At 32.9% G+C, this 15,058-nt stretch overlaps 1 protein-coding gene across 5 annotated transcripts in view; it reads right to left on the reverse strand.

Moving 5' to 3' along the window:
• LOC133180929 (neuroligin-4, X-linked-like) overlaps positions 1 to 15,058 on the reverse strand; it is a 105,556-nt gene that overhangs the window by 41,436 nt on the left and 49,062 nt on the right. The window contains exon 1 of one of the 5 annotated variants that reach the window (XM_061315392.1): positions 11,873 to 12,189. The exons of 3 other annotated variants lie outside the window; for them this stretch is intronic. In XM_061315392.1, coding sequence (XP_061171376.1) covers positions 11,873 to 12,077 — 205 coding nt within the window. In that variant the 5' untranslated portion in view covers positions 12,078 to 12,189. Of the gene's footprint in view, positions 1 to 3,696; positions 4,962 to 11,872; positions 12,190 to 15,058 lie in introns of those variants that run through there. One more of the 5 variants, XM_061315389.1, reaches the window with a different exon arrangement.

Genomic DNA, 15,058 nt, shown 5'->3' on the forward strand with positions numbered 1-15,058 from the left:
AACCTACTTACCATCATTGCAACCGTAAACAAATTAGAATGGAATCAAGCCATGTGTCAGAAATAGAGTGCTACACGTCAAACGCTTAGAAATATGTCTCGGAACAACCACATAATATATCTCTCTTTATCTAAAGCTTTATAGAAACCAGTTATCATGTATTATTAACATGTATCGCATGTAAATATGCGAGGTATTCCGGTAAAAAATAGAATCTCGCCAAGATAAATACCAGCACGCCATAAACAAGGCATTGACCATCTATCAAGAAAACAGTGGTATTTGAAAGTTGTCTTATCTTGCATGCTAAATCTCAAGTTCACCCAGCACATGATTGATTATAATAAATAAAATCCGTAAATCTTATATTAAATAAATATTTCTTGAACTTACGTTTCATGTTTCTTTACCAACTTTAATGTTTAAATGTTAAAACAATGTCAATTTATTCCATTGGTTCTAATGTCAAATTTAACTGAAAATTATTCATGCTTTTATTCAATTTGTAGATCACCAAAATTTTATACCACAATTAAGATCACCAAAATTTTATACCACAATCAAAAACAAAAATGATAATTACACTTTTTGTGTGATGAATGAACTCATTTCTAGTATTTATTTTGTATTTCCTTTCAGATTAGATTAAATTTAGAAAGGAATTAGTAAAACAGAGCTATTGATAAATACTTAAGGTTCTAAAACACCTCCATTAGATAAACTTTGAATATAAAAGATTAAACCACAAATTTAATATTCTATAAATGTGAAAATCTCATTTTCCAAAACACTTGCCCTGGGATTCAAACAAAACAAGCCTATTACCGCCAGTGTAGTATTTATTGATACTTGATACGAGTTGGAAAGGGAAATAATCAATGTATGATACTCTTAAGGGAAATAAAAATCCATAGGTTGCAAATATTTGATTTCTCGCAGTAATAAACCAAGAACCCTCGGAGAGAATATGTACAAACTCTTTCCTTTGATGATGTACTATAATCAAGTTTCTTACGCAGTTATCAATCCTCTCCGAAATTGGAAAATGAGTCCTGGAATTGTGTCATGCAGTACATATGACCCAGATGTCATGTATTAGAATTGGATTTCTATGTGGTATTTATTTTGTATATTTTGGATAAAATATTTGGCATTAATTGTGTGAAAACGCCTCAAACGTTTTTCATCATTACAAAATAGATCCTTGTTTTGGAGAGCATTCCACGTCAGTTTCACGCCAAATCACATGTTCAATTTTTGTTACTTTTGCACCAAATCACATATGATAGTCGAGATGTTTATTTATCAAAGAAAAATAAAAAATAAATAAACCTCAAACTTTAGTTTGTAGCAGTAATGACTGTTGTCACGAACATTCATTTAATGAATTTAAAAAGAAACACTCTTAAAATTTGATGATCAAGAGAAATTCATTGCCATTCTGTCCAAAAATAAACACAACTTAACAAGGGACGGGAAAGAAGTATTTCATGTGGAACAAGTATACTGTTTCCACTGGATGTGTAGCATAATTTAACTTTTTAAAATCTCCGGCAATTATTTTTTAAAATAATTCTTCTGTTTAATTAGATTGAAACTTTTCCTTTGAGTTCAAAAGAAAAATACTTTTTATACAAAGATATTTTCCATCTTTCCACCCATGTGAACGTTAAAAAATACCGTACAGCGGGTTTTCTTGGCGGGTGTAAAATTTGGCGTTTTGGCGTAATTTATTTTAGCGTACAAATGGATTTAACACATTGCAAACGAACACTAAGAAGAATAGTGATTATTTAAGCGATTAAAATTTAGCGGGCTACTACCAAAACGCTAAAATAAGCCAAAATTAACACCCACCTAAAATAACCCGCTATACGGTAGTTTATCTAGACTTAGTTTATTGCGTGAGCAAGCGAAAACACCGCTCTAAGTAAAATATGGTGATGTCAACAGAGTTAAGAAAGTTTTAGGCGACCAATAACTGTTCCAGCAAGTTACAAATTGAAACAGAAAGTAATTCTCCAATAAATTTGAGTGGTAGTGTAGAAATTGACGGCACAGAGAATACATATTCAAAGTTTTGATCATATCTTGATGTACCTGTCCAAATTAATGAAAAATTCTGAATTATCTTACATTGTCAAACTGTTCATAATAATGAATTATTTCAGTTTATAATTTCAAACCAGGGTGTATTATAACAACTAACACAGACACGAACAGGAAGCATTTTGCAGAAATTAACCATGTTGAAACCCTTAAAATTCTGACTGGAGAACAAATGACATTTTGTCAGGTCCATAATTTTATACTGATGTTCGTTCACAGATTAAGTGTTACACAATCGTAAAATATTTATCATAATTGCTAATAATTTTCCAGCCGCGCAGACAGTTCTCAAATTTCAGGAAAAATACCTACAGCGCGACCGGATTAGGGTTTGAATGAATTTTCCCTCTGGTATTCCGTAATCAAATAGAGTTCTCAAACAAACCTTATATAGTAAAACGCAATAAACAAGTTTGGGCATTCTGGGGTTTTCGCAAATTTTCAACCCCCGCGTTTGGTCATTACGCGACTGATGTGCTTTTAGTTTTGGTCTGTCGATGAATGGTGTTAAGAATCACTGAAAACAAATTATCAGCTATAGGCACAGCGCAATGCTACATCCCTTGGTTTGGTCATTATCTGGAAAAAATCTATTATACAGACGAAAGAATACTTACAAAATATTTCTTAAACTTACTTCCGGTCATAAACTGCCCTAATATCAAGGAAACGGAAAAAGAAGCAAATAAAAATTAGATGAAAGACGTCTGCAAAATCAATGAATGATCAGGTTGAGAGACTTGGCTGTCTTTGCAAGGTAATTTATGTAGGGATGAGGTCGTGAATTATTGTACAAATTCTCATATCGTACGAACCGAAGCGAATATCTTTTAAACCAGACACCACTTTACCACACAAGAATTCGGTGGTTTTGGTTCGACGATTTTTATTATGCTTTTAAAAGTAAAGAAGGGAATAATAAAAAAGAAGATATTTTATTGCTCCCAAAACGCATTCCTTGGATCTCTCTATATTTGTTTATGTTATTAGAATTTCATTTTGCTAGCGCCAGTCCTAAATGCATGAGCATGCAGCAAAATTACTTAAAATCATAGAGTCTCCAGACTTTGTCTGCTGCATAATTTTTATCAAATTTGATTTATGAAACAAAGTCATGAAATTCCATTTCAACATGGCATGAGATGTCCATGAAGCATGTAATAAGTGCATTTGTCCGCTATATCTAAGAGACATCTGAGAGATGAGGATTACAATCTTACAAAACACTTGCAATGGACTAATGCGTGTAGATCATAAGTTAATGTTTAACATATGACTTTCAACCGCACATCATTCTTTAAAATCATGAGGCTGGTACAACTAGCATGTATTTATTAGGCGTTATTACGCAACTTTAATGGAAATATGCACATAATTAACATGCAACGTAGAGAAAAATAAGCAGCTTGCGACAACCAACTAATTAATAGTTTTTCTTTTGCATGTGCATATGCCCCTAAACATTGTAGATAGAGCCAAAGTGTGTTTTACTTACTTTACCGAAGTGTCAGCTTTATAGCTGACTTAGGACAACATTATGGTGATAACATCAACAGAACTGAAAACAAATGTTGCACGTGATCTTACCTCGAGATGGCAGAAAGACATTCAATGCCAGACAGTCGTCCGCTTGAATTTTGGTGTAATTTGACCGATGGTACAAGCGAATCACATGAAACCGTGGCAACACCTTTAAAAGCTCTCTTAAAGAATTTTCGTGGCTTATATCTTCTTGAGGGCAAACACTCAGCCATTTATTTGCAATATGTGTTTTATTCCACTCCGGATCATACGCTTTATGATTGCCTACATACCCATATTTAAGTCCTCTATACACTTCCACAGGGGTCCAGTGTGAGCCCTTAAAAGTTACAAGAAGTCCTCTTATTTCTCCATAATTTAGTTGAATTACAGACTGTCCCAGCTGACGAATTTCAAAAGATATCGATGATACACCCAGAAAGACAACAAATAAAACAATTGATCTCTCTATCATTTTCTCCCATTCAGATAATCCCGAATGAATATATGCAATCTGTTTCATAGCTGTAAGATCTCGTTGTTTGTGTCTATTAATAGGTCTGCTGAATGATTGAGTTTGCAAGGTTTCCCTTTAACTCTTTTGCTCAACGGAAATACTTCTTGACTATCACTATGCTTCATCTCAGTTCAAAGATAGATAATATTACCATCTGTTTAAAACAACATGTTTAACGAACACGTACATGATCAAGCCAAGTTCACGTTTGGAATATTCCTCTGCAAACCTCTCTAATTAGAGGAAGGGTGCATGGAATCTATAACACAATTCTGTCGTCTGACAATCGCGTGCCAAAAAATTCAGAGCGCATGCGCTCAACCAAAAACAATTCTAGGCGAAAGACACAAAATAAAAAATCCATGTAATTGTCATAACAGCTCATAAAAATGTTTTATGATACTTTTCTAATAAGTCTGAAAGAGAGTCAATGAACAGTACACTACTTCACACATGCCAACAGACCTCTAACTAGTCCGACTATTCGATAAAATACAACCGCTGCGCTAGAGGAATAGAATTACCTCCCAAATTCAATTCTCCAGTTCCCGTTATGTTGTTTTATTGTAAACAATTACACCCAAATTATATTCTGAACGACTTCCAAGTTTCCCTGGAGATGTGACGGGGTAGTTTACATCATGCTCCGATTTTTTCCTATTTCGTAGATGGTATTAAGATACACTTCGAACGAAAGTAGAAGAATGCCCTGTCTTTGGTTTGTCCTGGATCAATAAATTAGAAGCCTTGTGATTAATGATACGCCTGATGAAAGAAAACCGACATTAAGTTGGGAAAGCTTCGCCAGTGCCACATCTCATTCCAGATGAATTTGTGACTGTTACGATCCACATAGACTTTCTCTTTGTATAGCATGCCTTAGATATAATGCTTTTATTTATCAATTTCCATTTTGATACATTTTTTATCGCCGATAACAACTCGTGTGACTATTTCAATCAAAAAATTTATTGTTTTTGACTCGGATTGATTCATCCTGTTTTCTCCCAAAATCAAGCATCGACCATTATATTATGTGATCAAACAGTTGAGCATGACTAATATTCTCTAACTATCCATAAAACACGGTCACATGCATAATAAAATAACAATTTTAATTCGGATATCAAACATTTATGGGGTTTACTGCAGCGAACAAAGAAAAAAAATGTTTTCTTATAAGTGATGCTTTGCAAAAATTTCTATCACTACGAAACTGAATAGGTTTTGGGTTAGTGAATAGTTTTATTGACATTTTTCTTACATTGTACCTTATAGTAATTTATAAAAACATTTATGGGGATATAATACTTATTGGTCACATGATCACATGCCATAAAGCCCGAAGGAATTATGGTAAATTTGATCACGTACCAACTCATATTTACATCCTGATTCGGGTTTTATAAGATTTGATCACGTGATCAACCCGTATTTATATCCCGATATATATAATATATATATTTCAAACCACAGCGTTGAATATATCGATCACGTCGACTACTTATGTCGTCACTGTTAAGTTACGTCGATCATTTATAATTAGTAATGGCTTTTTGGTTATATGTGACGAATCTGTTTTATACAGTTTTTCATACACATTGCTCAAATAATGTTAGATAACAGAAAATTATATAATTATTAAAATATAAAATTTAAAAAAAACTTTTGCCAAAATCCTTGCTTCTTTAGTTGCAATGTTCTTTTACTACCTGTCTTTACTGACACATTTAGTGTTTTATACATAGCTATGCAAAGAGAACAAAATTTAAAAGTCTCATCATTCAAGTAAGCCAATTGTAATAACGACCATTTGAAGATAATTTGAGGAACATAATACAATTTTCCTTGCTGTTCTATTTGATCGGTATTTTTGAAGCAATTGGCTGGCATCAGAATGAAAACGCTGGAGAGCAGAAAACACAATATTAATGAAAATAAAGTAATATTAGCGTCAGATCAATAACAGGAACACACAATGAGAAGGAATCGAAATTCACCACTATTACAGAGTTGTTTGACTGTTGTACCAAAATTGCCGCTAAGTGTTGTTAATGACATGATCAATGGTTCCTTCTTTTTGCTTGGAAATCATAGTCCAAGTTTCTGTTAGAAATTCCCCCATTACAGCCTTATCAGCTTTCCCACAGTAAAACAAAATCACTTCTTCTGGTTGTATTTGCTAACTACCAATTTGTAGCACTCTTTAGTGTATGTTGATCTATCAGGATCCATTTGTTCTTTACAAAGTAGGTATTTTGTATGCAACACACAGTTATTTATGAAAAGTACACAAATAAATATAATTCTCAGAGATTATTTCAAAAAATTGCTCTGTGCACTGACACCCCCTCCCCCTTTTAAGAAAAAAGGAAAAGAAGGCTAACAATTCACAGGTAGTAAATAATATTATTCTGTGTTAGTTTTATCTTAATTCTTGTTATTGAATTTTTTTTCTCATTTGCTATTAATGATACATTGTCAGCATTGGAGAAAATATTTCGATACTAAAACAATTGCTTTTAAATTATTTAGATATAGGTTCTAAAATCCCCCTCCCCCGCCAAAATTACGCATGGAACATGTAGTAAATATTTCCCGCATCTAATAGCATTATAAATGTAAAAAAGTTAATATGTATACCTAATTCAATCCAATACATTAGAATAGATTAATTTAAAGCTTAATAACAATAATCATAGTTTTAGTTTTTTAGTCCCCTACCGGTGAAACCGGAGGGGACTATAGGTTTCCTCTGAGTCTGTCCGTCCGTCTGTCTGTCTGTCCGTCTGTCTCTCTGTCAGTCTGTCCCACTTGGTTTTCCGCACTTTTTTCCTAAACGCTTGCAGATATTGAGCTGATTTTTGGTATGTGAGTGTATCTTGATGAGTTACAGATCAAGTATGCATTTCGTTCCGCTTCATTGATTTTTGATGGAATTACGGCCTTTTCAATTTTTACGGGTTTTCCGCAATTTTCTTCTAAACGATTGAAGATGTTGAGCTGATTTTTGGTATGTGGCTTTACCTTGATTAGTTATAGAACAAGTTTGCATTAAACCCGCTTCATTAATTTTTGACGGAATTATGGCATTTTCAATTCTTAACGGGAACCAGTTTACACTTGCCGGTAGGGGACTAGTATTGCTAATGCAATACTCTCAGAATGCTTGTTTAATATAAGATGTTTATAGTTTAGGTAGTAGCTTAAAAGAGTTTAAATTCGATCTTGTACATGTATTTGAAACATGGGACTACTTTAAAATGTTTCAATTTGCACTATTGTCAGAAATTAACCATTAAACATGGCTGACAAATCTTATGTGGCAATTATGAAGCTTAACAGATGGAAAACTTAAAGAAATTAACTAGCTACATGAAATTTGCCACTTTACTGAAATGAATAAAATACCTCAGAATTTATAGAACGTGTTTTCTTTACGTCACAATATTGGCATGCAGTTGTGCGAAAAGGCTTAAGATATTGGCCTTTAAGGTTTTCAGTCAAGTTAGAAAAACATAGAATGTGGTAACAATTATATTTTACAGAAATTCTACCATTGTGTCAATTACACCTCAGCGTGAAAGGAAATAGGGTGGCTAAAATTTGACCTGTAATATGAAATCGAATTTGGCAGCAAACATCAAAAAGGCTGAGAAAATAATGCAGGTCTTATTTTTGCAGTGGGAACCTGAAATGACTGTTGAGGATTTAGAGTGATCGTGCAGCAGATCTCTCGGAGTATAGGTTGTGAACATTTCCCATCAGACAAAGGAAAAAATATCGTCCATTTTCTTAATATTTTCGATCGAATAATGTAATTTTTTTCCGTGACACCAAGATTATGATATATCAACGACAGTACACACCATTATTCTTAAATTACACTATTCGTATAAATCAAGCTCTAGGGAAATAAAGTACTCGTAAGACATGATTTAATTACATATGGTGTCACCATTATATCTAACTTAGCAAAAAAATGCTTCTCCCATGTGGTTTCATTTTTTTTTTAAATTCTATGAATTGCACATATGACTCGAAATGTGCAATATTGCATTTCTTGGAATAAAAGCTCTCGCGTTGGCTATTTGATATTGCTGTTGAATTTTCATGATAAAAAATTACTTTCGATCACAATTTCATTAAGTATGGAGAGCCGACTCTACTGTTGAATTTCGATGATTAAAAAATGACTTTCTGTAAAAAGAATTTCTTAAAGTATGGAGAGTTTATTAAATTTTTCAGTCATTTATTTGTACAGATGGTGTCTTTTGTTATGCCTTATATTGAGGAAGCTTGGAATACAGGTAACTCTTTAACATACAGAAATGTTCTATTTTTTTTTTAAGGCAACGTTTAAATATTGTTAGGTAAAATAAATTAAATACTATGTAGGAGGAATGAGAACAGTGGTACAACAGTAAAATATCGTAAAAAAAACCCAGCGAGCCTATAAATTAAGAATGAATCACAGTTGTTTTTCTCTGTAGGAATATAGAATCACACTTACTGAAATATATGGGTAAATTATTAGATTTGTTATAAATACCATTAAAACCATAAACTGCAGTATAAGCCGTTAACAAAAAAATTCATGTTCTTAATGATTTTAAAAAATAATATACAGCGTACATGTAATGGATACCGCAATCTAGACCTCCAACACCAAGTTCATAAAATCCCCAGACTCTGTACATCCTTAAACATAAAGTTAGTACATAAACAACAGAGGGATTGATTTAGAACCTATTTTGGTGCTCTGGGTTGTTATTTTATGGTGACCATTCCCAATCTGTTTGGCTAACAGCATTAGACACTGACAATTATTTACAGAACTTGTCACATACTAATTCCAAGTTATGTGCCATATGTGAATTACTAACGAATTTAAGCACCTAGTGATTACGATAAGTGATTTCTGAAAAAGTCCTCTTATGGTAAATGTATGCGTGGGATTTTATGGGGTTAAACGTATGCTTGTAATCCCACACTCAGTAATTCATTCACTAAGTAAAAGTTTTCTGAAGTGTCCCTACAGTATTGAGAATGTTTGAATTGTTTTAGGAATATCAAACAAATTAACAATTACATGTAGTGTGTTTAAAATATGTGGTTTATAAAATTTCAGGACTTGAAAGTCTTTTTTAACATACTGTTAAATACAAAGCTATCAACTTTAGCAAAATGCAAATGTAATACCCAGTCCTGAAAATACTGGGTTTCTTTTAATTTTCATTTGATATGTTTAGATTTAAGAACAATGGCTGTTTTTTATATAAAAAGCTAAAGCTAAAAATATATACATTTAAACAAACAAACAAAAACCAACCAACAACGCCCCCCCCCCCAAGAAATGGATGTTATATTTATTAAGATATGAGCAATATTGATAAACATTTATACATATGTTAGTTAAAGCATTTAAAGATTTATTTCAGTGAAAAAAAAGAGAGCATAACCAACGGTGATAATTTCATAAATCCCGTAAATAAATCTAAAACGGACCCCTGGAATCATCAGAGGTTGGTTGGATCAGGTGCCTAGGAGAAGTAAGCATCCCCTGTCGACCGGTTATCCTTAGACGGCCCTTGAGCCCTCTGTATTGATGAGATAAACCGAGGAATCCGTACTAAGTAGACATACAATTAAGGCATAACAATTGACATGATATATGTCAGTCAAAAAAAACGACACAAATGTAGATTGTTCTTGCAAACAATATAACCAGAACGACAATAGAATTTGAAAAATGTTGACTTCTAACGAAATTGTCGAAAGCCCTGTAACATTTATTTGTCAGTAGCCTGCTTCGGTTTAAAAATTGATCCTACTCAGAACATGCTCTGAGTTGCTAAAGCAAAAACTCGCTTGGTAAGGATCAAGAAGTCGAAAAATCCCAAATACAACAGTGTATTTAGAATTGAACAAAACTGTCCACCATAGAATGTACTGTACGCCAAGTATATGTACAGGTATTTATTATATACGTCATTTTTTATTCGCGAATGGCCGGTTTATAACTTATTTGCGACGATTAATTTCGGAGAGCATTGGGTCAATTTGTTTACTTAACAAGTGATGAACAACTGTTTTGCGACGATAAATATATCCAAGTACAAGAGATGTACAAGAATTCTTCCCAATAGCTGTAGCATCAAGTATTTGGTTGTATGCAACGACAAAACCATAATTATGGTATTTGCTAAAATATTTTAACTAACTTATATGGGTTTACTTGTCTCGCGGCCTTCGTTGAAGTAGATAAGTGTACAAAAGTAAATTAAAGTCATCTGATGTTTCTCTGTTCTGATACAAAAAATACAAAATTTAATATAACCCTTTATGAGGTCGATCCATAGATATATATCGACTTCACAGAAAAGCATATCGACTGAAGTGCGAAGTCGATATTCTTTTCTGTGAAGTCGATATACCTATGGATTGACCGAATCAAAGGGCTACATTTGTTATACTATTTTCTTTGGAAAAGAAAGAGACAAACAAATATATTATGTAGGAATTTGTAAGTTTCAAAGACTTTTCACCATTATAAGCACATCTTTGGATTCTCCCTAAATTATTTTCAGTAACTTCAAGCACGTGATAGCAAGCACCAATCAGATTTATTGAATTACACAGTGAAAATTTTATATATATATATATATATATATATATATATATATATATATATATATATATATATATATATATATATATATATATATATATCTGTGTGTGTGTGTGTGTGTGTGTGTGTGAGGGTGTGTGTGTGTGTGTGTGAGGGGGTGTGTGTGTACAAAATTCATACAAATGTTTTTGGAAATCATCCAAGGTCTGAACGAATAAAGCAAAACCACGGAATGGAGTAGACCTATAATCTCGGAAGAACAAGCGATGTGTTAGAATGGTAAATCAAGTTAAAGGATTCTGTAAATAATACCAGAAATCTATAGAACAAGGAACATTAAAAAAAAGATTTGTCTTGCAAACGCTAGAATGACTTTACATCCTTTAATATTGATTTTTTGGCAAATAATTAAAAGACAATGTTTAATTGAGTTGATAAGATGAATTGTTTGCATCCACCATTCCAATTACCACTGCATTTTTTTCTTTAAAATCTTTTCTAATTAACTCTTGCCATAAAATATGTTCTAACAAACACGAGATGTCTAAATCAATGTAACAGCTAAGTTATACACGTAAATTTTCATTTATGTGTGACACAAAATCCATGGTTACTCAAGATATAAATGTTCGTTCAATTCATTGAAAAAGCCAGTATTCAGTAGTTCGGGCGAATAAAAAAGGAGAGAGAGAGAAAAAAAATGATGACAACGAAAGTATCACTTGGCTTCCTTACTCAGCTCTTTACCCAATTACCTTTTATAAAACACTTCATGTCAAAAATGATAGTGATACCATGATTGAATAATCCTTACGTATTAATTATTTGTATTAAGTTAATTAGTAAACACAAGCCATCTAAACATGCATGCTGAAATATAACTCTTCTGAAAATGAATATTAATTTAATTTGATGGTTTCTTTGGTCATTGTTCGATTAGAGATTAAACAGATAGTACAAGACCACGATACTCATTCCTCATTCTTGGCATCAGCGTCCTGTCAAAGACACTCTGTAATTAATGGATTTTTGGAGCACGGACTCGGGCAGACACGCATTTCCTGCACAGGAAATAGATAGCTGGCTTTACTTACCGGTAGGGATGTATAGATTCAGGTTTAAGCATTCTTCTGAAGAATGAATTACGTGCTTGTACACCGACTTCTGGTGAATAAACATCCTTCTAGGTTCATATAAGGTGAACCAGCCATCCCAAAAGCTTCTCTGGTTACAAGAATTGTCAAATCTGTCCGCTTTTCTAACAAATTCCCAAGAAGTATAAATATCCTTTGAAGGCATAAAGCGAAACAATCCACTGTCAACAGAACCATATTCTATGCCTCTAAAAGAATCTACATCTTGCAGAGTAAAGTTGGAGGCATTGCGAAGGTCAACTTGAACACCTCGGTATTTGCCAAGTGCAGTGTTGACAATATTTCGTCCAAATCTTGAAATTATAAACTCACTATGAACGCTAAACAAATGACAAAGCAAGCATAATGTCGTTATAAGCATGGTTCTTTGTACGTGTCCTACATTGGATGATGTTAATATTACTAATTAAAAAGCACCTGTAGGTGAACACAGCGATTCTTGCAGCTTTGTCAGATTTCCCATTCACTTCTTTGTCCAATGTGTTTACCATGTCAAAACAGCAAATTCCAAAACACTGCAAAGTTCGTTTAGATGAATTATATTACGCCAACAAGAAAGAAGGAACTTGCAGCCATATTTCTTGAAATTTTACCCCAATTCATAGACGCTAATAATCCTTTGCCAGATTGATAATTTAACATCTAAATTCTATATTTAAAAACAAATTGCTAAAAACTTTTCAGCATCTAATAGCGTTTGAACCCCTTGCCACTGAAATAAACGGCTAAGCTAAAGCAGGTGTTGACTTTGAGAACATATGTTGCGTAATTAAAGCAAAATAAAACCTTCCTCTTCATAAGTCTTATTTTGACATCAGAAGACTGGGGAGTTATATAAAAACAGATCAGGAACACGAAAAAACATAATAAAGGCTCAATACATGATTAGCTTAAAAGAGCATACTCTGTAAGATGAAGAAAATGAAGAGAAAATCAACAGGATGTCAAGGTTATGTGCATCATACAGAGCAGTGCTTCAGACGCAAGAAAATAAATTTTATTTCGTACTTATTACTGTACAAAACTCACTGTCTTCAAGGAGTTTTAGTCAAAGAATTTGATACTATGAAAGGCAGGAGTCTACATTAAAAAGATATACACTTTTGAGATGAATCTGTGGAAAAAGTGAAGTTAATTAGCCACTGTTACTTCATCATTGGTATTATACTGGCACTGCGCATGCCTTTGAAATGCAGATTGCTAATGAATTTCCGATAATGAACCTTTCATCGCCACAAGCATTGAAAAAGTTCTATCTGCATAACTTTTCTAACAAATTCTTTATTAATTATAAAATTTTGAATCATGGATCGCAGCTGTTTTTTTTTCAAGAAAATTAATATTAGAGGATTTATAATTTGCAGCGATGCAATATTGTGGAGTTTGAAGGCAACAACAATAAAAAAGAATTAAAACAACTAAAATGGATAACTTAAATTGAAAGATATTGCAAAGTTTTCAAATGAGGATACTTTGTACTTAAAACTTAATGCAGTAACCTTCCAAATCAGTATTCAAAGAGAGATAATTCGAATTTTGACAAATTAAAAATAATGAAATATGTCTGCAAGTTTTCTCCCTTTTGTTACAATGGAAATTATCAACCTTGTCTTACAGATAATCTTGGCAAAAAGTCTAGGCTTCAAGTCTAGAAGTCTATTATACAGAACCCACAAATTGTGTTTTCTTATTAAACATGTTAACAGAACAATTTCTTGTACGCTTTGAAATGAAAAAAATGTGTCGATTTTTGGCAAGTAATCAAAGTACCAAGTTATTTTAAGATGTACATTAAATGTGTTTTCGATGATATTTTTGAATTAGTTTATAAAAAAAAAAGTGAGGCTCTTTGTTAAAGGTTTCCTTTTTATACTGACAGTGAGATCCTGCTTCTGAAACTGATGCCTGAGAACAGTAGTAACAGTAGGTTTAACATTTAACCAATTACAACAACAACAAAAATCCTCACTTGAAAATCAATCTTTCTTTTATCAGTTTGTTTGTTTGTTTTTTTTTTATTGTTTAACGTCCCTCTGGAGAATTTTTCACTTATATGGAGACGCCACCACTTGCCGGCGGAGAGCTGTAAATTTTGACCTATACTCGGCACTCAGGGCCATTGAGCAGTGAGGGATCTTTTTCGTGCAAGCACCTACTGCGACACAGGACCTCGGTTTATACGGTCTCATCCGAAGGACCCTTTTATCAGTTAAAAGTTGGTAAAGAATAAAAATTGTCTTCATTGTATGAAGATAGGAACTTTTACATCCAATACATGTGTTCACTTTTATAATAGTGAGAGACATTTTGCCATAGATCATCGATAATTTGCCCCAAAATTCTTTACATTATAATAGGTCGTATGTCTTACTATAAACTATATTTGATGACCAAATGATTCGCTTCAGAATTATGTAATATTTGTTTATCTTTGTACCAAATAGCATAAACAACATTTATACTAAGAGTCAAAGATGAAAATAAAAATATTCATACGGACAAATGCACATTTCATACTTAAAAAAATCATCACGCTTTCATCACATTGTTATATTTCATTCTTTGCTAACTAGGGAAACATTTTTTTTCTTGGGAGTCACTAAATCTAGACATTATTTTCCCCAGAGAAATGCTTCCATTAAAGTTCCTCAACAGAATTTATCCGTAGGCTGTCATTTATGAATGTTTCATTTATTCGGTGTATTGTTATAATAGATACCATATTCAGAGGAAATCGAGTTAACTTCTCTGAAATTGATTTAATATCTCGGTAGTTTCATGTTGAGGAGGACATAAAAGTTTCTTCCCAAGATGGATATTAATTTTGTCCATGTCTCAATTTCCATTAAGGCAGATTGTTTACGAGGGCTTTAATTTGGAAGCCTTCAAAGAGCCCTTAGTTTCATATCGCTTCTTTAACACTTCATTTCATGTAACAAGGCATTGGTTGAAGCGTAATGAGAGAGTCTACTAGTAATTTTACGGTGAACAATCATGGTTAGTAAATATTAATAGCCATGTAATTAGATTAGAATATATATTTATAGGAAAGGAATAAGAGATAAGCATTGCATTGAGTGTATATGTAGGCACACACACCACAAAAAAATAGGACACGGAATTCTA

The sequence above is a fragment of the Saccostrea echinata genome, unplaced genomic scaffold (assembly GCF_033153115.1).
Source record: "Saccostrea echinata isolate AGI-Se365-2 ecotype Australia unplaced genomic scaffold, CSIRO_AGI_Sech_v1 ptg000008l, whole genome shotgun sequence".
NCBI classification, from domain to species: domain Eukaryota; kingdom Metazoa; phylum Mollusca; class Bivalvia; order Ostreida; family Ostreidae; genus Saccostrea; species Saccostrea echinata.